Consider the following 27051-nt stretch of genomic DNA (forward strand, 5'->3'; position numbering starts at 1 on the left):
TAAGGACAATAAACCTTTTATCATTTGGGAATCCCCAAGAGATTTTGATAGCAACCTGGCTTGCTGTCCGTCATATATATTACATTTTAAATTTTCTGTTAACCTCTTAAGTGTCCATATCCAGCATTTGCCACTTTATTTATTGCCTTACTATCTATTTCACATATGCATGCTCTGTTTGTCAAACAAGGAAATAAGTTCCTTGAGGGTAAAGGCTGGTTTATACAGTGATACGCTGATTAGAAATTCCTCAGGAACAAGGCTCATTTATTCAAAATCGACTATGCTCAAAAATAAAAACAAAACGTCTTCATAAATCATTCTAAGCAGAGCTGCCAGCTTGCAGCTGCATGTCAGAAATATTTCAATGCACAGTTTCTGTTTGTCTCTACCGATTTTGAAGTCAACAAGACCCATCTTGGGGAGAATCTGCAGTCTGGGAAGTTTGCTCTTGGCATGCAGAGCCTCCTCATTTCCAACTTAAGCTTCGGCAGCACCATTGTCAGGCCCCTGAAAGGCGCACATCTCCACCTCCACACTTCCCCAACCTCCTGCAGAGTGGCTGGACCTGGGAGACTGCTCTTTTTCTTCATGGATGCATTGAAACTGACTCCCTCCACACTGTGTGCACTACACTCACTCTTAGAAGGTATGAGATTTTTCTGAAGGCAGAGATGTTCTTCGCCTTCTTCATCCGTGCACTCCAGTAATCTAGAATAGAGCTTGGCACAAGGTAAATACTCAATAAATATTTGTGGAATCGGTGATTGTTATCTCAATGGGTGTTTATACTTTCAACCTTTTATCTCCAGTTGTTTCATAAATGGTTGAAGACTTGTCAATCTCCTACATGGCAGAAATGTTCTCCCTCCCCATACCTTCTTAAGCAAAAATGCCCCTGAGGTTATAATTAGGCTGGTCAATCTGACCAGTGGCTGGCCTGGCCTCCTTCTGGAGGAGGTGATTCATGGAGACTTTCCCATTGTCTTTCCAGCTCACTGCCTGGTTCTTGAAGAGGACAAGCTGTGGTGGGATCCCTTTCTCATGGCCCATCCTCTTCATGTCTACAGACTCATCCAGCCCCTCTTTTGAGCCCCCTTCTCTCCAGGGCTCTCCTCTATCACTTACCTCTGCAAAGGTCAAGCATTCACCCTTAACAATGACCTAATTCTGCCCTCCCTTCCCCTCCCTAGGACTTCCAAATGCACCATTTTATGTTGCCTCTATTTGGGATCTGATTTAAGGACTTTTCTTAGTAAAATCTCTCTTTTCTGACATCCTGGAGAATCCTATATCATTTATCGTCCTGGTTCAGAAGTTTCTAACAAAGATAATCTGCCTGGTGAAGAAACCTGCTTGCTAACAGAGCTATAATTTGGGTGCTTTTAAAAAACCTCCCAAGGAATTATATCCAGGACAAAAACCTTCATGGAGCTGAATTTAATCATTAGCAGCTCAAGGACAGGAACCCATAGGGTACATTTTTGGTTTTATTTTTTTCCTCACTGTTTGTAGAAGTCCTCGGCCCAGCACAGACCTGTAATAAACACCTGTTGAATAACTGATTGATTGACAGCCTGCTGAGCATGCCGGATGTTTCTGTCTGGCTACAATGTCTGGGTTTTTCTTTTCTTCAATAAAAGTTGTTATGATTTGCACTGCAATTATTCACTAGATTTTCCTCATGTGCTCTTTCTTTTTCTTTTTCTCCCAGCTTTTCATTTTGAAAAGTTGAAGTGATAGATAAAAGTTGAAAAAAACAGAATAATAACCCCATTATGCTCTCTACCTGGATCCAACAACGAGTGCTTCCCCACATTTGTTTTTATCTCTTGCTATATCTATGCCTATATATATATATATAATTTTTTTTTTTTGAGACGGAGTCTCGCTTTGTTACCCAGGCTAGAGTGCAGTGGCCGGATATCAGCTCACTGCAAGCTCCGCCTCCCAGGTTCACGCCATTCTCCTGCCTCAGCCTCCCACGTAGCTGGGACTACAGGCGCCCGCCACCTCGCCCGGCTAGTTTTTTGTATGTTTTAGTAGAGACGGGGTTTCACCGTGTTAGCCAGGATGGTCTCGATCTCCTGACCTTGTTATTCGCCCGTCTCGGCCTCCCAAAGTGCTGGGATTACAGGCTTGAGCCACCGCGCCCGGCCTATGCCTATATTTTTATAACTCTCTACAATATAAATACTTTCGTTGCTGGGTCATTTGAAAGTAAGTTGCAGACATCAAGAACTTTACCCATAAATACTCCAGCACACAGCTCCTAAGAATGAGGACATTTTTCTAAGTAACCACAATAGCAATATCATAGCTACAAAAATTAATAATAACTCCAAAATATAATCTAATATCCCTTCATTTATTCTCAAATTGGAAAAGCTTGCCTTTTGATCAGACAATGACTTTGCTTTCCAAAGTGGAATTCTAGTCCTAGTTCCCCACAGATCCATTAGGATTTATAGGTATAGTCAAGATGTACAGTTCACATAAGAGTTGCATTCTCTCGTTCTGGGATGACAAAGGGATGTTCAGGCCCCCAGAATGGGCTGTTTCTAGGGTAGACCAGGTCCATCATCAAGCAGGACCAGGGAGATGTTGCTTTGGGACTCTGAGGGTTGCCATGAGCCCCCACATAGCTGTTAGAGTTTCTAACCCCACAGCTCCACAGTGTATGCTTGCTCTGTTTCTTTCTAAAATCCCTGTTTCTACTCTCCTTTGTCTACTTGCATTGGCAAATGGAAACACTATACACTAGTCAGTTCCACTCTTGGCAATTCTGATTCAGTAGGTCTGGGATGGGAATCTCGAGAAATTTTATTTTTAAAAAGCTCTCCAAGATCTGCAATCTGGCAGGGGGAGGGGGAAATGGAAAATCCCTCATGAGTTACGTGGTCTGCCTACACAGCTCTGCACATCTTATGTATATGTGTTTGTGGGTTTCTGTAAAATGTCTCCAATTATCTTTGGAAGTGAGTGGAGTATAAACTATAAATAAACGAGAGACTTTCTCAGAACATCTATGTGCAGTGGGACCAGTCTTGGGAACTCTGCAGCTGAAGGTGGGGGACGGTGGAGAGAGGCTGTGAACTTTGAGGGAGATGACCGACTGGGTCTGTGTTTGGTGCTGCCATTGGCTAATTACATGGATGGTTTTGGACAAGTTGCCTGAGTTTTCTGAGTCTCAGTTTGTCATCCTCTAAGATGAGCAGAGTAATATACACCTCATGAGACCTTGAGGTCATGCATGTGAAAGTGCTTTGTAAACTACCTGCAGGGGTCTAAGCTGAGCCAGAGATAAGTTCACCCAAGAGTCGTATCTACCTGGGGGCAGGGGCAGGCACACCAGGAACCGGCTACTGGAGGAGCTGTGGGGCCTCTTGGGAAGAAGCTTACCCTAAAGGTAGCAACCACAGGCAGGACGGGTAGGAAACGGGAAGGGGCATTGCTGGGGTTAGGGAAGTATCATCTGGGGCCAAGACGGTTCCGCTGGCTCCTTTCCCCAGGACATAGGGAGGAAAGGGCTCTGATACAAGAGTGTACACGAACGAAAAGCACTGGCTGGAGATCATCTATGTGGAATGTGGACAGGGCAAGGTGCTCATAGCCCCTATGGCTGAAGGAATAAATAGAACTCACTAAAGTCCACCCATGCCCTTAAGTCTGGGGCTATGGGGGCGTCTTTAACCACGAGTCTCCTTTCCTAGCACTCCTGACACTGGCCTCCTCCTTCCTAGGCCCAACTCTCAGGCTCACTCAGGGGCAGCCTGGGCTGGCGGGGCATCAGCAGAGGCCACAGTGCTATGAGTGCTGGCTGGCGGCACTGTGACATATTCCCTGGGAGCCTGAGATGAGAGGGTACACAGTGGGGAAGATGGGGACAAGAAGACTGCCTCTCAGCAGAATGTCCCCAGGATCCCCTAAGCCCCCATGATGCTGTGTTTGGTTGCGTTCCTGCCCCACCCCATCTAGGTAACTGCTGTCTTGCCTAATGGGGAAGATTCTTTCCCCCCTGCGCACCCCACCCCGCCCCGCCACCCGGCATGTGGCCAAGTGCCTCCTAGTGACTCACTCTCCCTGACTCTGCTACTCGCTGAGCTGCCTTGGGCAAGGCACTTAACAGCACCCTGCTATAAAACTGAAATAGTGAGAGCAGTTACTTGATAGGACTGTTGTGAAGATTTAATAAAATAATACACAAACAGTGCCTGGCATATGGTAAGCACACCATTAATGTTTATATGTTCAGGGCAATCGATTCCTTTCACCTAAATCACATTGATAAACTATTTCTCAGCCACAATTCAAGTCAAGCAATTTCTGGGAAGACAGCAGCAGGTGGTTAACACTGTCCGCTGGGTGCGGGGATTTCGAGCTTAGTGTCACTAAGAGCTGCTCACTGAGGATAGAACTGTAGTACTTCGAAGTGTTCTCTCTCATTAAAGACAGCCCACTGTGGGTCCTGGGAGTATGATAGGGCCTGGGCAAGCTCTTTAACATCTTCTTTTTATAATAACCTCCATAGAAAAGTGCTTTCAGTTTGGTAGGAGGGGTGTGCAAATGATTTCCAATTATCCAATTTCAGTGTTTATATTTTGTTCCTTTTAAGCAGTCATAATTTTGTTTCTCCTTTTCTCCTGATTGGGTATTGTCCTCCTTTAAAGTATTTTAGAAAAAGGGAAATTGGACAATCAGATTATAAGAAAGGTTCTATTGTGCAAAATCACAATGTATCATTAAATTGTACGGGGCTCCCGACATCTCTGATAATAGTAACTGGTACAGCGAATTGGCAGCAGAAATGTTGAAGCTATATTTATGTGCTGCTACAAATATGTAGTGTTCTTACTGTACTATACAGTCAGGAAAAAGCCCTAATGGCTTCTGGCATGAAAATATTACATTGATAAATGACAGCCATGGTGCTGAACAGTACTAGGGTCTGACAAAAGGGCAAGTCAATGTGTACAGAGTTTCCTACTTACCTGTAAACACTAGAAATCATGCACAAGTGGTTGAAAGTGTCTGTGGAGATGTGTTAGGAAAGTAAACGAAGGTAGCAGAAAGACAAGGAGGGGATGTATATATGCCAGCTGCCTAGGGAAGCAAGTTGTAGTATCATTTGGAGGCTTGGGCTGTGTGGTTATTGCAGTGGAATGTTTTCAGGTTTCTGCCTTTTTCCTAATCAGCAGAATAAAACTTCAGGGTCACCACATTGCAAGTAAAACCACTTTTAAAGAAAACGATTTCGAACGTACAAAAAAAGTTGCAAAAATAGTGCAGAGAATTCACCTATGTCCTTTATCGAGACTATTTTGCCACTTTTTTTAAATCATCCTCTGTCTATATTTTTCTTGAATCTTTTGAAAGCAGCTTGTGTGTGTCATGCCCCTTAACCCTTGACACTTTAGTTTATATTTCCTAATAAATATCATCTTTCCTAACATTCTTCTATGCAACTATAGCACAGTTAGCAAAATCAGAAAATTTAACATTATGCTATTTACCATACTGTACCATGGTATATCAGACTAAGATATTACCCACTCTATAGTCCATAGTCCTGTTTTGTTCATTGTCCTACTCATGTTCTCCACAGTATTTTTACTCTCCACTCCAGGGACTTTATTGCATTTAGTTATCACGTCTCTTTGGATTCATTAATCTGGGACATTTCCTTACTCTTTCTTTGTCTTTCACAATAGACAAAGTGACATTTCTGAAAAATACAAACCACTTATTTTACAGAATATTCCCCAATTGTTTTTCTTGATATTTATTCACAAATCAGGTTATACATCCTTGGCCAGAATACAAAAACCATGATGCTGTCACCTTCTCAGAGTCTCTCTGCAGACTCAGGATATCCATCTGACCCTCACGAGTGATGCTAGTTTTGGTCAACTGGCCAAGGTGCTGCCTGTTTCTCCACCAGCTACTAATTCCCCCATCCCCCTCACCACCACCACCCACACCCAGCAATGAATAATATGTCTATTATGCAACTAACAAATGTCTGTTGAAAGACATTTGAAGACCTTATAAATCTCCTCCTTTTCATTACACTCCTCACCTAACCACTTGAGCATCCATTGAAGTGTCTTCTCCAAACAAACCTTTACTGCGATGGTTCTAAGATGGCGATCCACCCTTCCGTGAATGTCTATCAGTTGGCATTCTACTCAAAGAGTTCTCCCTTTTTTCCATTTATTTATTATCACTGTGTATACCTAGATTTCTACTTTATTCAGTGTTTATTTTGATGCATATATTGTCTTACATTTAGCCAGTGGGGCCCCTTCAAGCTGGCTCCTATGTCCTTTTAACATTGTGCTCTCTCTCTCTCTGCTTCTCTCTTTCTCTCTCTCTCACTCTTTCTGCCCTTCCTTACTTTCTAGTACAACAAGATGTTCCAGGCTCATTTAATACCCTCTAGACTCCAGTCCTGGAATCAATAATTTCTCCAGTGAAATCTTACAGTGGAGAATGGTATTTAGAAACCAAGATCTGGGTGCAAGGGTTGCTCATTGCTACTGGGATATTATTAATCGGTGCCCTTTAAGTGGACAGATCTAGGAAATATATATGCATATTTATTTAAATATGCATACATATGAGCATAGATATGTGTATGTATATGAAATAATGAGTTCATACTGCTATCTCTAATTCCAAATCTACTCCACAGGAATCTTTCTTGCCTGCTTCCATCCCATACTATATCTCCCTTCTTCCATAGTGAAAATCTTAGCTCCCCAAAACAATGTATTTTCTGATTTTCTCAATTGCGTGCTATGCATAAAATAATTTAATTGCTATACCCATAACACTATGAAAAAAATAAAGGGTTTTAAAATTCCAGTTCTAGTCTGAGCACATAGCTGGCATACTTTGTTTAAAGTTATGAATATTGATTTTTTTAACCTTTATATTATTCATTTATAATGTAATGGGATTCAGATATTTCTGTTTGAATTCAGTTTTTATTCCTCTCCCCTCAGCTTTCTTGATTTTATTTATTTATTTATTTTTTTAATATAGAGAACACTATCATGTTTCCAAAATTTAAGCCTGGAAAAACAGTATACTCAAAGAAGCATCAATTCTCCTATCCCTTCTACTTTTCCCTCCCACCCCTTCTAGGTAACCAATTCAATTGCTTTCTGGTTTACCACTATTGTGTATGTGAGTGTGTATGTGTGTTTTGCCAAAATACTCAGATACATGTATCTTTTCTTTTCTGCATGGAGTGTTTTCCAGTGAAAACCAGCAAACCTAGACAAGTTCTAAAAGAGCTATAACACTTACATGTATGTTTTCTAGTCCCTTCTTTGTCACAGAAAATGTAGCAGATGATATACACCCTACTGCAACTTCCTTTTTTCATTTAACAAAATATCCTGGATATTACCCTATATCTGTTCACAGATGTCGTCCTTATTTTATTTTATTTTATTTTATTTTATTTTATTTTATTTTTTTGTAGTCTTGCCAACAGAATGTTTTGTCAAGCTTTTGATTTTTTTACCTGTTTGATGAGAGGATAAATAGTATGTTTTGTAGTTTTAATTTACAACTCTATTACGGGAAAAGTTTAATGTCTTTTCATATGTTTATGGATTCTTTGTAGATCTTTACTATGAATTGTCTGTTTATGCTTTTCCTCATTTTTTATAGGAGATTTGGGGTTTTTCCTTAATGTTTAAGTACTTTGTATGTCAGAGATATTACCCTTTTATCCATAATGTTGTGGAAATAACTTCTCCCAACTTGTCATTTGTGGTTTTTTCAAATTGTGACAAAATACACGTAACATAAAATTTACTATTGTAACCATTTTAAGTGTATAATTCTGTGCCGTTAAGTACATTTACCATCCATCTCCAGAATGTTATCATCCCCAACTGAAACTCCGAACTCATAAACAATAATGAGAACTCCCCATTCCTCTCTTCCTCAAGCCCCTGGTGACTGCCATTTTACTTTTTGCCTCTACAATTTTGGTTACTGTAGGAAACTCATGTAAGTGAAATCATTTGGTATTTGTCTTTTTGTGTCTCACTCATTTCATCTAGCATATCGTCCTCAAGTTTCATCCATGTTCTGGTATGTGTTAGAATTTTCTTCTTTTTTAGGGCTGAATAATATTCCACTGTATGGATATACCACAGTTTGTCCATTTATCCATTTATCTGTTGATGGACATATGTGTTGTGCCACCCTGTGGCCACTGTAAATAACACTGCTATGAATGTGGATGTACAAACATCCGTTTGAATCCCTGCTTTCAATTCCTTTATGTATACAATCAGAAATGGAATTGCTGGATCACATAGTAATTCTACATTTAATTTTTTGAGGAAGCACTACACCATTTTCGACAGCAGTGCATAAGGGTTCCAGTTTCTCTACATCCTCACCAACACTTGTTATTTATTTATTTATTTATAAAATGGTTTATAGGTTGGGCGCAATGGCTCATGCCTGTAATCCCAGCACTTTAGGAGGCTGAGGCAGGTGGATCAGGAGGTTAGGAGTTCAAGCCCAGCCTGGCCAATATGGTGAAACCCTGTCTCTACTAAAAATACAAAAATTAGCTGGGCATAGTGGCACATGCCTGTAGGCCCAGCTGCTCAGGAGGCTGAGGCAGGAGAATGGCTTGACCCCAGGAGGTGGAGGTTGCAGTGAGTCGAGATTGTGTCACTGCACTTTAGCCTCGGTGATAGAGCAAGACTCCATTTCAAAAAAAAAAAAAAGTTTTATATAATAGCTATCCTAATGGATATGAAGTGGTATCTCACTGTGGGTTTTTGTTATTTTTTTTTTTTTCATAATCAACACTGGAGGTACATTACAGTTTGTCCTCATGAATTCTAGTTGTTCTCATGAGATACATTTTGTCTTTGTAGTTTCAACTTTGCCTTTGAAGTGCGCCATGTCACATCTAGCTATTCTTCTGATTCCCAGGTCTACAAACTACAGCGACTTCAGACGTGCCCCATGTACAATGGAAAGGCTTCCATAACCTGTTTTCTTCTACCTCTAACATTGTCTAAAGTTCAATCTCTATCATATATCCCTTATTTCATCAAACTAATAATGATTTTACTTTGCAGATCAAATCCTAATGATATATAATTGATAAGTGTTTAGGAAGTGAGGTTTTGGGCTATAAATTGTTCCTCTTCATCTCATGTAATGCTTTTTGGCCTACTCTGCTTTGTTGGATATCAGAATTACAGCACCTGCTTTTTTAGAGTTGGGGTTTCCTTTATGCCTACATTTGAAAATCTTTTCTTTTAAAGGGCAAACTGAGCCCACTTGTAAATTGGTATGACTGATGTGGGTTGGTCTCAGCTCTATCATATTGTTTCCTATTATAACTACTGCATCACTGTGCTACACTTACTGTGTTTCTTTCATTATTTGGTATGTATTCTTTGCTATTTTTAGAACTTTTGGGGTTTTAGAATAGGGTTTCCAATATTTGGGAATATGTATATTTTTAGTGATTTTTACTTATATTTTTAATATATTACCCTTAATTCCTATTTTTTGTTTCTAACCTTTTAACATCTGGTCTGTCAGTTTTATATGGTATCCTTTCACTCCTACCTGCTACTGATATTGCAGACAATGATTTTATTCTATTTTCCCTTTGCTCTTCCCCTTCTCCTCCAGTTGTCATTAGTTGCACCTGTTCTAAGTTTATCAGAAAGTATAATGTGTATACACTATTCTTTCACCTACTGAATATACAAAATGTTCTCCGCTAGTCACTCTGCTGGCTTCCTCAGCTGTCTCTTGGTTGGAGGAAGCTCATTCTCTAAGAGTACTCATGAAGGGCCCATGTATGTGATGTTCTCTGAATTTTTGCATTCAGGTCACATCTCTTTGCCTATAACCTTGACCCTTGAGAGCTGGGGTATAAAAATCACTGCCTGGTACTTTTTTTTTTTTTTTTTTTTTTTTTTTGTGATGGAGTCTTGCTCTGCCACCCAGGCTGGAGTGCAATGGCGTGATCTCAGCTCACTGCAACCTCTGCCTCCTGGGTTCAAACGATTCTTCCACCTCAGCCTCTCAAGTAGCTGGGATTACAGTCACCTGCCATCACACCCGGCTAATTTTCATGTTTTTTTAGCGATGGGGTTTCACCATGTTGGCCAGGCTGGTCTGACCTCAGGTGATCCACCCACCTTGACCTCCCAAAGTGATGGGATTACAGGCGTGATCCACCATGCCTGGCCTGCCTGGTACTTTTGTTCCTTGTTAATGCTGCGCCACTGTTGCCTGGCTTTCTGTGTTGCTGTTCAGAAGTCTGATGCCACATTAATTTTTATCTCTATAAGCAATTTGATCTTTTTTGCCTTTAAAATCTAATCATTTTACTAAAATATATTTTGGAGTTGATAATTCCAGATCATTTCCCAAGGTACATGGAAGTCACTTTTGACATGTACATTTAAATTTTCCCTTATTCCTGGATTATTTTCTGGGGTTATAGTTTTAATATTAATTAGGTTTTATTGTTCAATGTTTGTACTTTAGGGACTCCAGTTATGTGTGTTTTGGTCTTTCTTTCCTGGCTTTTATTTTAACCTCTTCTCTCTGAACCTTTTTACTTCTATGTTTATATTATTTTCAATTTCTTGATTGTTTTCTTGCCATTCTTCGGTGTCCTTTTACATATTTTCATTTGAATATATTCTCCCTTGGACACCTTATAATTATTCTTTGTTTCTGGGATAGTTTTTGTCATTATTTTCAATTTCCTTCTTGAATTTGCTCAACCCTTGTTGCATTTCTTCCTAATTTTTGTCTAGTTATGTCTTTAGTTTTTGAAATTTCTTATTCTAGCTGTGTGTGTGTGTGTGTGTGTATGTGTGTATACAAATACATGACACTTCGTTCAGTTCGATATGTGGTGTTACAATTTTCTTATGCTTCATGGTTTTTATCGTGGGGGTTTTCATCAGCGAAAATGTTATGATTTTTTTTTATCATCAGAAATGTGATTATTTTTCTGTTTTCTTTTTGCAGAATCTTTATATGCAGTTGATTTGATGTTTTTCTGTTACTAGTCATTTTGAGGCAGGGTTCCCAGTTCAAGAGTGTTCTCTTTTATCTGTGTACTGAAATACAGTTTTTAATAGATAATGTTGGTGTTTGGGGAGGGGACTGGCGGTTTTTTTTATTTCTGCAGGATTTGTAATTTTCCCTTCTCACTTCCTTCTTTCCCTTCATTGCCAGGCCTCTGAAGGACATTATCTTTTTTGTATTTATCTGACTTTTTCCCAGAAGCAAGGCTCCTTCAAGGCTCCCACCTCTTGTCCCATTTTCTTTCAAATCTCTTCCCTTGATCAACAAGGCACCTGACCTCTGTTCAGTTTTTAGTTCTTGGTGTTGGACTTTCTATTTATAAAGAGATGACAACCCTGCACTTCACTTAAGTCATTGGTAATAGTGGAGGGAGCTCAGTTGGAATTTGATGTCTTCTCTTTCTTCTACTTAAGTAATTTAATGTTCAGTTCATGGTATTCTCTCTAAGTAATGCTGAAGGCTTGTTTGTTTTTGTTTCGTTGAGGATATGGGTAGGGATATATTCAGGCAGCTGCCATTATCCTCTGAGAAGCTCCTGCAACATTTAACATATCAAGTTCTAAGTAAAATTTCTCTCTTCCTTAGGAAACACTGGAAACTGCGTGTTACAAGGGCATCACCAAGGTTAACAGATTCTGTTACAAGACAGATCGTTTTCTTGTATCATTAAAGATGCTTGGTGTGCTTTTTAAAGCAAGCAATGAACAAGAATGAAAAGATTTTAAACAATATCTTATTGCTTTCTTTCTTCTTCATTTCGCGTTTATTGAAAAGAACAACTCTACCATTGATAGCTCTGTCACCCACAGAAAAATGTTCTTTTGAAAATTACCTTCTCAGTTCCTACCTCAAAACCTCCACATCTGCCTAAATAGATAAATAAAACCGATACCAGCGGGTCAGGAATGTTTTGCTGCAAGATTAGTGAGAAAACTGCAGCAAGCAGCAGCAAAGTCGGGTTCAGGCGGGCGGTTTGCACCAAAAACTCAGGTCAGTTGACCAATAAGAGCAACCCGTTAAGGGTCTGAGGTGGCCCCAAAGACCAAGGCTGAAGAGGTGACAGTCTGGGGAGGAAGCGCCGGGGCCACTACCGCCCCAGTAACCGAGAGGCCCCGTGTGCGTGAGCAAGGCTCTGTGCCCACGTGTGCGCGCGCTCCAGACGGGTCCCGGGGCAGCCACCTGTCACTCACGGGGGAGGGGGCGGCCGGCGGGGGGAGCACGCTGAGGAGGCGGGCGGGCGGGCTGGAGGGCGGCCGGGGGCGGGGCGGCGCCCAGGCCCTCCCGACTGAGCCCGGCGTGCTGCAGCCATGGAGACGCGGCAGTCCCCTCCCGCGCCCCGCGCCCCGGCCCCCGCAGCCGCAGCCGATTGGTCGCCCTTTGCTCCCTGACCCCCCTCGCCGCCTCCGAGGGCGCCGCTTCCTGCTCGGGCGCCGCGCGGCGCCGCCGGCCCGGGGCGGAGCTCGGGCGCCGAGTGCGCGCCGCCGCCAAGCAGTAGCCCCGCGCGGGAGGAGGAGCCGCCGCCGCGCCCTTCCCCTTCCTCCGCTCCTCCCCCGGCCCCCACCGCGCCCGCGGCCGGCCCAGGCAGCACTCGCGAGCAGCGGCGGCCCGCCGGCGGCCGAGTTAGGAGAATGCGGCGGCGCTCGCGGATGCTGCTCTGCTTCGCCTTCCTGTGGGTGCTGGGCATCGCCTACTACATGTACTCGGGGGGCGGCTCCGCGCTGGCCGGGGGAGCGGGCGGCGGCGCCGGTAGGAAGGTGAGTGGAGCGCCCTGCCGCGGCCGGGCCCCTGCGCCCACCCCCACCCTGCGCCCCTGTCCCCTGCCCGCTCCGCGGCGCCCCTACGCTCCTCCGCCCAGACCTCCGCTCGAGCCGCCCGCCCCCGTCCCGGGCCTCCGCGCCAAGTGCCCAGGGCAGGGGTGCACCCGGCCCCTCTGCGCACGCCGGGCTCGGAGAGGGCGGCCCCCGCAGCCTTTCTCACCCCTCCGCCCCCTCTCGTGGACGTCACCCCTCTCTCTGTTCGTCGTAATTCGAGTCTTGTCCGGCCGCCGGGAGCCCCATCCCCTGCCGTTGGAAGTTTAGGGATGGGGGTGTTGGGAAACACAAAGGGGGTGGGGAGGAGAGGAGAGAGAGGCGACCGCCTTTCCAACGCGTCGTGTACAGCGGGAGAGAGGAGTCCAAGTTTCTTTTCAGCCCTTTGATACCAGCGGCTGAAAATCCTCGTCCCTTTCCCCCTGTCACTCCGCGGGGCGTGGGTTCCCTGTTTCTGCCACCTTCTTTGCCCTTTACCTTTTGAGGGGCAGGGGCGGCCACTCCCGTGCCAACTAAAGCCCCAGGGCCCGTGCGATCCGGGGGCTAGTGCGCCCCTGCGCCCCGAGCGAGGGCAGTCCCGGCCGTCCCCTTGCGGTCCCAGTGTTACCCTCTGCCCAACCGGGCACCCGGCCCTCCCGCGCGAGGAGCCGGACGTGGCCTCCTGCGCTTGCATTTTCCATCCCCACTCCCCGCTTCAGGGAGAATCCTTCTTCTATGGATGTGTTTCTAAGCTGCTCCGGGGGCCGAGTGATCCGGCTATGGGGACCGTGTGAGCCGCTCTGCGGTTCCGCGCCCTCGTCCCGCCGCTCCGGCTGGCCGGGCCCTTGGCATTCGGGAGGATGCTGAGCGCTGAGAGGAGCCGGGATGGTGCGGTCCTGCGGCCGGCCGGGAGAGCAGGGCGTCGGGCTGTGGGCTGGAGCATGCCGGCTGGGGACGTTTGTAGTGTTTTACTGGCTCCTTGGCTTTGAAAGCAGCGTTCTCTTTTCCGAATTCCTCCTCGTTACTGTGACATTTAGTGTCACCGCAAACCCAGGAAATTCTGAGTTAATGGAGATGGACAACGGGTGATTGGGTTGGAACAAGAGTGGTATGCTGAAACAAGCCAGAGGGAACTAACTAGATGAACAGACTTCAGTTCTGAAGTCAGACCCCTAAATGTCCACGCTGAGGTTTGGCTGCTTCAGAGGCTTTTTCTTTGCTTCATTCATTCATTCATAGCCGAAGATGTTAGGTGGAATGAGTGCCTTATTTGGTTTCTGGTAAATTACATGGATTTGTGAAATAAAGCCGTCTTTCCACGTGCTGAATCGGCCTAGCTTCTGAGCTGACACTGTACTGTTAGCGCTGTTTTTGTAAAAAAATGGTATAGGTAGTATATGTATGCGAAGACTTGGTTTATTCTTGAACAGCAAAGAACATGCAGCCATCAAAAGTCGTGCAGTCCATTCAAAGATATAATCGTGTCAAACTGGAATGATTTTTTAAAACTTTGTTTCCCAGTAAACTGTGCCTTGGCCACTCTGCATAGCCTGGTGTGCTGGTGAGACCTGGCAAAGCTTTCTGCCTTTCATGCAAAGAAAACCAAACACATTAAGCCACCCTTGGCGTTTCTCTTTCCTTAGTCTGCCACTTTCATTAGTACACGTGATTAGAAAGAGCAAACCTGCTTGTTCCCCTCCCGGAGGCTGATTCCTCACTCTGGTGGGCTTCAGTTGCTGGATGGTGTGAGGGGTCTTCCATGCAGAAGGCTTCCGACACTCCTGAAGTGTGTGATTCTTAGTTTTTCTTTCTTTTTTATTTTTTTAAAGAATTCCTGGTGGCAATATGGAAAGGTACGGAGACCAGGTAGAAAAAGTGGGGGAAATGAACAATTACACATAGATTGGTGATTTGGGATTCTATTCTTTCTGTCAACGAACCATAAAATTTAATCCTAGCCCTTAGAATGCTTTAGTGATTTGTCACTTGAGGAAGAGGTGCGTAAATGCAATAGCTTTTGAAATTGCAGTGGAGGACTCATTAACTTTGTGTGGTGGACCCTGGGAAGATGGTTTCTGAAGGGGGTAAATAGAGCCCTGATCTATAGGGCTGACCTATAGGAATGCCTGATCCTACAGGAAATCGTGATCTATAGGAAAATGCCTGATCTATAGGAAAATCGTGTAGTCCTCTTTCCTCCCCAATTGTTTCCATGGATTTAGACACTAGAAGTGTCTCTAAATTTAGTTCATTCTCATACCAAAAAAAAAAAAAAAAAAAAAAAAAAAAAAAAAAAGCACGTGGTTTGTTTGGCTTGTAAAGCATGGACATAAAAAAAGATAGCGGGCCATGCACAGAAAGGCAGAATTTAAAAGCTCGCTATAGTTTTTTAGAGATAAGTGGACCTATATTTTTCTCTTGCCTCATACTGTTCAAGTCAGGGCTCTCATTCCATATTTAGCCAATTTCTGCACATCCTAACGTTTTTCATAGGGTACAAGGCTGCAGTATGGGGCTTTGGGGATCGTTTGAGGGGAGTCCAACTAGGATTTCTGCTGCTTCAGCAGCCCAGCCCAGGCTTGTCATTGTGTGCCCTGCCTGTTAAGTAACTCATCACAGAACTGTTATTCTCCACTTGGCAAAACCCAGAGAGCCAGCTCACCTCAGATTGCAGGTTTAATAAACTAAGCAGGAGGGAGCGCTGAGAACCAATCTCAGGCACTGCCGCACAACTCAGGACTCAACACCCAGGTTGAGGACATGTCTGTTAAAGCAGTTCATGCAAAATATTGTTTAAAATTACATTTCATTTACATTTGTGTCCATACCCTTTCCCCCCATATTTTGCTCTTTCCTCCTAAATTGATGATTTGCACTTCAAGGGTTCCTTTCCTTTGAGCTTCTTAAATGCTTTAAAATTTTAAGCATGTTAAGTCTCCCCTGGGCTTTGGTATGCTGGCAGTGGATGGAGCCGCAGAAGAGTGGAAGGGATTTCTCTGGAAATGAAGCTGCCTGTGGGTGGAGTGTGGCTGTTTAGGGTGGAAAGGGAAGGGTTTTCTCTCTGCTGTGTGTGTGTGTGTGGAGCCCGAGACCCCTTGCCTGTGCGCCTACATGCTGGGAGGTAAGGGACAGTGTTAGTTGAGGGACATGATCCGGAGCCCCGGGAGCCTGTTCACTTTGCACAGTAGCATCACCCTTATTCCCTGAGCTGGCACAAGTCCTGTAGCCCTTGCCCGAGAGTCCAAGTGTGGGGGACTTTAGGTGGGATCTTCTAGGAATCGGGGGGGGAGGCGGGCAGGTTATTTCTTGGAACAGTGAAGGATCTTGCCGGGCTAGACCATGGTACACATGGAAGGGAACGTTAGGGTGTAAAGTTGGAGAAATTCAGAACTAAATTGTAACGGGCTTCAAATGCCAAGCTAACTTGTTGGTTCTTAATTTGGGAACCAGTAATGTTTCTGAGCTAGTAGTAGACATTCAAATAAAGGGAAATGGCACAAATCCACTTATTGGCGTTGAGTGAGACCTAGCTGTTTACCTCTTTGTGCTTAGTGACCTTCACGGATGCATTGAACCTCTCTGACCCTCAGTTTCCTCATCTTTGCTGTGGGAATAATCATTCTTACCTCACGGCCTTGTTTGGAGAATTAAATACTGTTCGTGGGTACTGAATAACTGCTATCTCTAAAAGAGGAAAATGAAAAAGTAAAAGCCTGAATATTCCCTTGAAAGTATAGTGAACCGGGAATCTTAAGTTCACGATATTCCTGATATACTTCTTGCTTTCTGGAAAATGGTTGTCTTTCTTTTTTTTAATCCCTCATCCCCACCTCTGAGATTGATCTGACTGGTTTGTTTGGGGTTTGGGCTATGAATCTTAAATGCTGTTAGAGATGGACTTTTTGGGAAGTTGTCCAGACACCATGCCAGCTCTCTCGTACCCAGTTGTGGTGTCAGAATGGGGATCTCAGTAGTGGGCAGCCATCAGGAATGTGGGTGGAGGGTACAGCTTGCCTTGGTGGTTAGGCATTTGGAGTGTCCACCAGTGGGTAGACGTGTCTGAGTAAGGGGTTCCTGTAGTGGGGTCCCAGGTTCTGAGCTCCACCACTCTCCCTCTGTATGCCTGCCCCTTTTGTTAGAAGGGCAGGTCGCTGTGATCACTGGAAGCATGCGTGACTTGAGGTCGAGCCTGGGACCCTCATGTGGTTTAATGGGTATCAAAAATCTGTGAGCGTGTCTGGGTGGGTGCAGAGGGGCACACCAATACCACTCCTTGCCACCTATCATCAGTTTGGCGTTTAAAGAAAGTCCACTTGAAGTGAGAGTTTGAAGTTGACATAGGGAGGACAGTAGCAGGGAAAACCACTGTGTAGCCAGATCATCTGACAATGTCACTGGAACATAAATTTCTCTCTTTAAAGAAAATAAAGTTTCCCTATTCTGGACTGAAGTTGTGGCTGCCTCCGGGTCAGCAAACATAATGGAAACAGATTGTGTGACTGCTAAACAGTGCAAAAGTAACGAGCTCTTCCCTAGACCCTTGAGCAAAATGGAAAAGCTGCTGCTACACCCAGCACGGAGTGGGCTCAGCTTGCCCAGGCTCTGCGGACCTTGGGGTGGGGGACACCTGGGAGGCTGGAGAAGGTTTTCTGAGTCCTCAGGCCCACTGTCAGCTTCTCCACCCTAGCTCCTGTTTGGATGAGTGATGGGTGAGTCGTTGGTTTCCCATTTGGAACAGAGGAAGAGGTGGTCAGAAAAACGATGGGAGAGGGGTGGGGGAGATCGGGTCAGGGAAGACGTAGTTTCTTCTTGCTACTGCTCATGTTTTTCAGGGCTTTGGGGAGAGGGAAGTCAGTTTGGGAAGATACTGATTTTAGTGTCAGAGCAGGCAAGGCCACTGTTCTGCCTAACTTCTAGCAAGTCCAGAGGCAGTGGGCTTAGTGAGAGGAGGTGTGGTGGGGCGGGGAGTGAGGCTGCCTGGGACAGAGACAGGTGTACGCAGGAGTTGACTGTGAGGCTCTGGCTGCGATCCCAGGAAGGGAAGCTAGGTATTCCTGGGAAAAGCCTGTGAAGTCTCCCGGAGCGCCCAGCCGAATTCACGTGATGAGAAAACACCCAAACCTGGCCAAGTCTGCGCTCCCGGTTCGTTTTTGTGCTTTTGTCCTTGCGAAGCCTCTTCTGGAAGCTCTGTGTGGGTGATGCTGAGCCGTGCAAGTCAGTGGATATGCAGATGGAAACACAGTGGCATAGCCATGCCACACACATGTAACAGTGAGGCACTTCCATGCTGGTTGGCACGTATGCCTTGTCTTGAGGTCCCCCGAGTGCCCTCCAGTTCCTAGCTGCCCTGATCTTTCCTTGGGATCTCTTTCCCATGTTCAGCAGTAAAAGGGTTGAATCCTGCCACTTGAGGGGCCTCTTGGACCCACTTCTGTGCTTGTGCCATAGTGAATGTGCTGATTGTCACCCCTGAAAATGTGCCACTTGGATAGAAGGAGGCCTAGCCTCACTTCCATGATGGGAACAATCCCTTTTCCCCTTGAGTAAGTCTTCGATTTGGTGTTACTGTTGAGAGTCCTGGTTCCACCATTGTAATCTTGTGGCCTTGCCTCTAGACTGCCTTATGGGTGAGGTGTTTTTAAGGAGAAGGGATGCCTTGGTACTTCCATATGCAAACCCTCCTGAACGGGTCTCGGATAGACTGGGCCTGGCGGGGAACTCTCCTCTCTGGAGAATTACATTGAATTCATTGGTGTGTGCTCACCAGTTATCACTCCTGTCCTTAGAATGAAACTTGACCTTGTTCTCTTAACAGTGTGAAGATTCCCTCACCTTGGGCCTGTGCTTGATCTTCATGATGAACCCAGTGTGGAGTTGGCAGGAAAGCTGTCTTCAGATTACCTGCCTAGTCCAGAAAGCCTCTCCCACCTTTTTCTATTGTAAATCATGGAAATAAACGGGAACTCAAGGCACTAACCTGTCTTCCCTGATGGGCGCCCACCTTTCTAGGGTTCCCTGCTCTAAGCAGGTGGCACTGTGCTCCTGCCTGGCTCTTGCCTCCTGCAGCACAGGGTGAAACGCAGGCATTTTTGCACTTAGTCATGTCTACTAGTACGGGCCCCAGAAGCATGGGATGTTTTCTATGGATTAGGTTTCTTAGCATGCTGAAATGTAGATGACAGTGATTCATCAGGGCCGGATTTGGAGAAAAACAAAAACTGTCACCTAGAATCTCACTCATAGGCTTACATTTAAAAAGCTTTTCCAGGCTTTTTAAGTTAAGTGACTTTTCCAAGGTCGCAGACCTCACAGGTGGCAGACCCAGGGTTGTCTGGTGGAAGCGATCTCGTCAGGGCCTCTGGAGGCAGTGGGGTTTTTCTGCAACTCCTGGCCGAGGGTTTCTGGCAGCCATCAGTGAACCTGGCTTACTCCTGCTCCCTGGGCCTCCCATGTCCCTTCCTTGCCTCGGCAGTGCCCTCGTACTACGGCCTCGTTTGGAACGTTCCTGGAAGGCATCTTGGAGCAGATGCGCATTCGGTAATGCTTTGATAGTAGCGTTGGTCTGTTTTGCTTTTATTTTTTATTTTTTATTTTTGAGACAAAGTCTCACTCTTGTCACCCAGGCTGGAGTGCTGTGGCACGATCTCGGCTCACTGCAACCTCCACCTCCTGGGTTCAGGCGATTCTTGTGCCCTTGCCTCCTGAGTAGCTATGATTACAGGCGCCTACCGCCACCCCCGGCTAATTTTTGTATTTTTAATAGAGACAGGGTTTCACCACGTTGGCCAGGTTGGTCTTAAATTCCTGACCTCAGGTGATCCACCCACCTCGGCCTCCCAAAGTGCTGGTATTACAGGCGTGAGCCACCACGCCCGGCCGCTCTTTTCTTCATTTTTACCTTTTGCTCCATGGAATTTGTGTTCTTACCTTCCAGGCCTCTGCCTCTCCTGAAGGCAGCAGTCCTCAGCTGCCTCTTCAGAATGAGCAGAGATTAAAACTGGCTCTGGTTCTTTTCACTGATTCTTTGAATGAGTATCTCTTGAGACCCTCCTATGTGCCAGGCACTGCTTGAGTGTTTGGGAGTGCATCAGTGGTTGTAACAGACATGAAATCCTTGTGGTCTTGGAGCTTTCATTCTAGTGGGGAGCTGTGGGGAGCCAGACAGTAGATACAATGTCAGTTACGTAGCGTGCAGAAAGGTGCTATATGCTGTGGAAAAAACAGAGCAGTGCGTGGGGATTAGGAATCAGGGCGGAAGGGTAGTTGCAGTATTAAAGTGGTGATGACGTAGGCTCCTGGGGAAGGCAGGATTGGAGCTGAGACTAAGAGGGAGCCATTGTGGTTCCCTCGGCTTCATTGGCAGCCCCTGGTTTCAGCTTTGTCCAGCCTCTTTTTCGGTGATCTCTCTACTCCTTGGTTTCTTTTGCTAAACAAACGAGCCAGTTTTCTTTCCCGAAGGATGTTGCCTTTGGTTGGCTAGTGGTGGAGTTTCCCTCCATGCTGTGGACATCTTGGTCACCTGTTCTTGTTCTGGTCTCCTCGATGAGGCACGAACGCATCCTGGTTAAAAGGTTGTGTGTACTGTCATAATCGCCTCCCTTACTACGGACCTGCAGCTGCCCGAGCAGTTTAATTTGCTGATCAGCTTTGTAGAATATGCTTGTGGAACAATCTCATTTCTTGATTCCTGAGCCGACTTCTGTGAAGCGCCAAGCTGGATTGGGTCAGTCATTCATTGTTAGGTGCACTGTGGAAGAACACTACACATTCTTAAAGTGCTTTCTGCACATATTGCTGTTTAACGAGGAATCCCCCTAGGTCCCTGTGCGCTTTTTCCAGGACAGGATTTCCACTGTGATGTGATTTTTGGGAGTTGCTGGGGGTGGGAGTGGGGGTTGTTGATTCATGTTTGCAGGAAACCAGAGATCAGATGCCTGCCTGGTACCCGGGCTTTGGAGATGGGGGTTATTCTTGGCAATGTGGGTAACACTGAGCTTCTGTGATTGATAGTATTGTACTTGGGAACAATAAAGTGGAGATGTGACTTCATCACCCAGAGCCACTTAGGGAGTTGGAACTGTGGGAAGTTGTAGCTGGTCCTGGTTCTCAAGGTGAGGGCATGCAGGTGCTTTTCATAGAGGCCATTCTCATTTATGAGGGGTCATTAGATATTTTATGGGATTGGTAGTTACCAATCCCATAAAACCATTGAGATGGCTAGGCACCCAGCGTCCAGTGTACTTCTGGATAAAACAAGTGGAGCATTTACATGGTGGCAAAAAGAACAGGTAATTTGAGAGGCCTTCGCATTCAAGAGCGGCCATCGAGGTTTCTTCCTCTCTGCGTCAGAGACTGGCCCAGGGAGTGAACTCTTCTCTTCCTGACAGGGTGCTGCCCTAGAAAAATGACGCACTTCAAATGAAGGGTCTTTCTTAGCTAAATTGCCCTGTGAGAGCTTGAGGAGCCAGTGCAAATTAAAGGCCTGTGTTTTGGAGATGCCCATAAATTAAGTACTCTGTTATCAGGATTTGGGTAAGTGTAGATGACTGTTGGGTGGGGGGATTTGTATGGCTGTCCTGGATGATGAGAGGGTTGGCCTAGCCTGGGATGCCTCCCAGTCTCATTGTCTTACTCCTTCCTGCCTCTAGGGCTTTCCCCTTGACCTAGATGTTGAGCTTTTGATCTGTGACCTTTGAAAGGCCTGCTCTGCCGCACTGTCCTTCCCCTCCCGCCGTTGTCCTGCCCCGTCCCCTATGCCAGAGAGCTCACTTTGTTGTCTTCTTGTCTCACTTTAGATCATCACTAATTTCCCCTGTGTCTGGAATACACCTTTTTCATCAATTCTGAGAGGCCATTATTTGTCAAACATGCCATTATTTTGTGGACCACTGGGAAAGAAAAAACACTGTCCATTGAACTGTGACACAATGGGCTCTTATCAGTTGGCGTTCTTATTTTCTACTTATTGAAAGAGCTCTTTCAGACTGAGACATCGATTTTTCCATATATCACTCTCGGGCATAGATAGATACAAAGGAAAATATAAGTGAAATACATTGAGCAAAGTGTTCTAAAACTTTTTCAGAGTCCAAGCACTCTGAGTCACTTTTTGACTCAGATGTTAGTGCCTATTTTCTTCAAACAGAGTCATCCACTGTGCCACCAAGAGCGCTGGTGATGTAGCATTTCCTAAGGAAAATAATCCATAAAAACACTGAGAGCCATTGGTTCTGGACTCTGAAGACAGCTTGGCAATTAAGTCGAGGTAGCCAGCTTTTGACTCTTCTGGGAATTTTGCCTAACTCCTCAATTTACCATCCATTCCTATCCCACCGTGATTTGTTTTTTAGGGATTAAGAGTGCTTGCTTCATTGTTGTTTCTGGGATTCTCTTCTAAGTCATTGATGTGTTTGTCCTGCAGATTTGGATGATTGAGCATGGGCTGGTAACAATGCATCATGGGCCTCGTCCAGCCCATAGCATTGACGACATCATTGATTGTGAGCCGCATTCCAATTGGGGGTGGCTGAAAAAAGGGCATCTTAGAATTGACCAATTACAGCCTTTCCTTTTCTCATGTGTCACACTGCAGTTGGGCCTTCATATCTGCGGGTTGCACATCTGCAGATTCAACCAACCTTGGGTTGAAAATATTTGGGGGAAAAAAAAAAGTAACACTACTAGAATAAAAATAACAGATTTAAAAACCAATACAGTATAACAACCATTTACCTAGCATTTGCACTGCATTAGGTATTATAAGTAATATAGAGATGATTTAAAGTATAAGGGAGGGTGTGTGTTAGGTTATATGCAAACATTACACCATCTTATATAAGGGACTTGAGCACCTGTGAATTTTGCTATCCTTGGTCGGGGGAGTGGGGTTCCTGGAACCAATGTTGAGGATACTGATGGATGACTGTACTTGCTCACCTTTATAAGAACTCGGCTTCAAGCCTTCTGTCACTGATAAAGAAGACTGGGAATCCTCCTTTTAATGTGTATGTTTTTACCTGTTTACTCCTGAGTCCCAGAATCCACATCAACCGAAGTTCTTCTGGTTTTTATTTTTGACAGAGCAGCTGATGAGCTGATGAGTATGAACCCATTCAGAAACATTTTTGAGCTTTTTTTTTTTTGTGTGTGTGTTAGGGTTTGGCTCTGTCACCCAGGCTGGAGTGCAGTGTTGTGATCATGGCTCACTGCAGTCTTGACTTCCTGGGTTCAATCTATGCTCCCACCTCAGCCTGCCGAATAGCTGGTAGCACAGGTGTACGCCACCACACCCAGCTAACTTTTTTGATTTTTTTTTTTTTTTTTTTTTTGTAGAGATGATGTCTCACTATGTTGCCCAGACTGGTCTTGAACTCCTGGGCTCAAGCAGTCTTCCTGCCTCAGCCTCCCAAAGTGTTGGGATTATAGGTGTGAGCCACTGTGCCCGGCCTTGAGCATTTTCTGTACACAGGTTACCAAATTGAATGCTGGCATCTGCAGGGGAACGCTTACAATCACTGAACAAACGAACATATTTTGAGAGGGAGACTTTGGTTTAAAATTAAGGGTAAGTTGAACAAGGACTGAATAAGTAGATGAAATTAAGGCAGTTCCTACTTTATTAGTGGTTATATTATTCAAAAATCCTTATTTTTTGAAGAACAATACAAACTGTGGATACAATGTATCATATTTGGGGGAGAATCATGGAGGAAGCCAGATGCGCTATTGAAGTTGACCAGTGGATTCATGGAGTTCATTCTACTGTTTTATTTTTGTGTACTTCTGAAAAGTTCATTAAAAAAATTTAAAAAGAGATTTACTGATGTATGCAGCATAAATTAAAGAAGTAGCTGAAAACTAGTATTTTTGTAAAAAGCAACTGTAAGGCTTTGTGATCGCATTAGTCCAGAGGTGCTTCGGCCTCACACCTCTTCTGTAGTTTGGGATATTCCACAGATATTTTCATAGGGAGCTTCAGAGGTCACGTTAGATCCTGGCTTAGTGCCTATATCACCAGGGAAGCAACATTGGTTGCTGTTTCTTCTGTGAGGAGTATCTACATTCTTTGGAAATTGCTAATCCTGGTGCAGTCTCTGGTGGTAGAGAATGAGCTCAGGTGGTCTGTGAGATCACTTCTGCCTAAGCAGACTGCCCTGTGGACCAAAGACCCTGTTACCCACCAGAGTTCACTGTAGATGTTTTATTTCATTTTATTTATTTATTTTAGAGTCAGGGTCTTACCCAGTCACCCAGGCTGGAGTATAGTGGCATGATCATGATCATAGCTCACTGCAGCCTCAAATTGCTGGACTCAAGCGATTCTCCACTTCAGCCTCCCAAGTAGCTGGAACAACAGGCGTGAGCCACTGCGCCCAGCCAGATGTTTTATTGTCTTGACTACACCATTCTCATTTGCCAGGCACCTCTTTATGTTCAGTCTTTCTGCCAGATTTTTCACTCATGCTAGGCAGCTTTGCTTGCGGTTATAAGCTGTCCTTCAGGAGCTGTGGATGACTTAGGAAGCTGAGTGGGAGACCATTAATAAATATGTGTTAGTCCTTTTTGTTCTCCCAACAAGATATTAATGCTAAAGGCTATTTTATGTGGTATTTGTAAATGAGAGATTTCAGCAAATTATGATACTGTGTGTCTTCTGTAAGGTATAATTCCTAGTACTTCAAATTTATTTCAGCTTTGTCTCTGAGATGTCTGGAACGCTTTAGAGCCATTGCTCATTTATCTTGCTTTTCAGCATGCCTGGGAGAATGAACAGCTGGGGAGAAAAGAACAGCTTTTCTTCCCACATTCACACACAGTTTCTGATGGACCCGAAGGTTATTAGCCTGCCCCACGGGTCATGCAGTAGCAAAGTTGGGACTAGAATTTCAATGTGCCTTCACCTGCCTAAAATATGGCTCTGGAGAAAGTCAGCCCTGGCTGTCCTGGTCTTAGAGCTATGGTCTCTGAAACATCAAGTTACAAATAGCAGGTTTCCCTTTTGCTGATGCAGAACTGCAGCTTCAGGCTTTGAAGGTGCTGATTACTGGGGCTGGTGATCATCTACTAAACCTTTATTGAAACTGCTGATGTGGATGACCGAGAAGCAGAGAGCTGGGAGGAGAATGTAATTCAAGTCTGGGTTCTTGGGTGGTCTAAGCTCCAGGCCTGAGGCTGGCTGTCATGAAAGGAACGTAACTGTGGCTGTCCAGGCCTCATAATTGGGCTCATAGAGGCAGACAGGGGCTCATGAGGAATGTCCCTATGCCAAGGGCTGCTGAGGCTCGGCCTTTGTCTGCGCTTCATTAACTTAGGAGCTCACACGTTCTTATGGATCAAGAAGTAATCTGGGTCACTAAGCATTTGCCTAGGAAGATGTGAGTTGGGTGTCCTTTGTTTTAGAAAGAAAAGGAATAGAGGTAAAGTTTCCCCTCTTCCTGGTAATCAGTGTGACTTGGCATATGTCATAATTGCTGTAGTATTTGTATCTAAGACATAGGTTTTATTTTAGAGTATTTTTCTCCTCATCTGGCAGTGGAGAGTGTGTGGAGTCATTTTCCTTGTGCTGGCCCCAGAAGGGTATTTTTGATGATCTAATAAGGATCTAATTTTTTTTTCCAGTGTTGCAAAGCGCCGACATCATTATCAAATGTGCCGTAGTTGTTTGGAAGCAAAGCTCTTATCCGCCGTATGAGTTATTATTTTAGGTTACTGTAGAGAAGGGGACGCCTTGGTGGAGGACTGATGTGTGTTCAGAGTCGGAGCTTTCTGCAGAAATTCAAGTCCTGTTGACCTAGGGAGCAGGCCTTGACATCAGGCCCGGTGCATGAAGCAGTGTGATGTCCCAAGCAGTGGTTGCTCTGACCACTTGCCCTTTAGGTCCTGATGCCAGAGGGAAGGTCTAGCATCAGCAGGTTGCCAGGGTGACTCTGTAAATCCATACTGGGGGCTTTGGAAGCAGTTTTGCCTGTTTCTGGCCGTAGCCTTGTTTGACGCAGAAACCCAGGAGGCTTGTGCATGGGAGCTCTTGGTGGACAGCTAGGTCTGGGTGTCTTTCTGGGGCTGCTGTGACATGGCAGAGAGGATGCATAGCACATGGGCCACTGGCCTGGGCTCCAGAGCAGACTCTGAGTGTGCATTCTGGCTTATCCAGTTAACTCTGTGGCCTCAGGCAAGTCACTTAACCCTTCATTGCCTCAGTTTCCCCATTCACCTATCATCAGGTTGTTCAGTGATGAATAAATTAGTTTATGTAAAATGCTCAGAATGGTGCCTGGTACATACATAGTAAGTGCTTTAAAGTGTTAACTGCTGTTGAATGTTAACTGTCACTTTAAAGGCGGGGAGGTGTTGACACGGGTTCTTGGGGAAGCTGCACCAGTGTGCTCTCACACCACATGTGACACGTTGCAGGCATTCACGAGCCCAGAGGCTCCTGTTCCCCCGCCAGAGCCAGCCTCCTCTGCCAGGTTTAAAGCGAACCAACCTACTTTCCTCGAAAGCGCCTCCAGCCTCCGCAGACCATGCCTGAAACAGGCGTTCCTAGGTAGGTGGGTTGTCTTGGAAGGAGTGTGAGGATGAAGGGGCTCCTGCAGCCCTTTGCTTCTTCCACAGGTGGGGAATCTGAGCCCCAGACAGCATGAGGAAGCTGGGCAGGGTCCCCCAGCCAGCTGGTGTGAGGACCGAGTGGCCCCTGGCGGTCTGCAGGTAGCTCTGGGGCAGAGCCCTTTCCCCATCCAGTGTTCGGTGGCCGGCAGATTATTTCCCAGTTCCACCCTTAATCTTTTTCAGCTCGTCTTTGAAAAATTATACGGGGATATGGTTTTTAAGTGCGTGCTGTTTAATTTTTTAATACTCTTATTGGCAACTGAATTTTTCAACATCTTGAGCTGTTAACTATCTGAATATAGCGTGTTATTTGAAAACTTTTCTGCAAGGTTTTAATTAGTAAATGTTCTTTCATTAGTTCAGTTTCTGGCTTGCTTTTGAAACTGTAGGTGAGTGACAAGTGGAAGACAAATTAATAATTGTGGCAATGCAACAAAGCCCCCCTGTGAGGGCTGAGGACTAGTTCTGTCAGTTAGCAAAGTGTTCCTGTGGCTTTGCTGATGGCTCTAATTAAGACAACTCACAACTGGATTGCAGATCACTAGATACACTC

General features: G+C 45.1%; 1 protein-coding gene and 1 non-coding gene across 2 annotated transcripts in view; one reads left to right on the top strand and one right to left on the bottom strand.

The window, feature by feature from the left end:
- Window positions 1-27051, top strand: part of GALNT2 (polypeptide N-acetylgalactosaminyltransferase 2) — a 1373297-nt gene that overhangs the window by 1142023 nt on the left and 204223 nt on the right. The window contains exon 2 of the mRNA XM_050769229.1: window positions 12669-12860. Coding sequence (XP_050625186.1) covers window positions 12735-12860 — 126 coding nt within the window. The 5' untranslated portion in view covers window positions 12669-12734. The remainder of the gene's footprint in view (window positions 1-12668; window positions 12861-27051) is intronic.
- On the bottom strand, window positions 7254-7312 carry LOC126945034 (U7 small nuclear RNA). Its single transcript, XR_007722274.1, has one exon. It is a non-coding gene; the product is annotated as a U7 small nuclear RNA (small nuclear RNA).

The sequence above is a fragment of the Macaca thibetana genome, chromosome 1 (assembly GCF_024542745.1).
Source record: "Macaca thibetana thibetana isolate TM-01 chromosome 1, ASM2454274v1, whole genome shotgun sequence".
NCBI lineage: Eukaryota > Metazoa > Chordata > Mammalia > Primates > Cercopithecidae > Macaca > Macaca thibetana.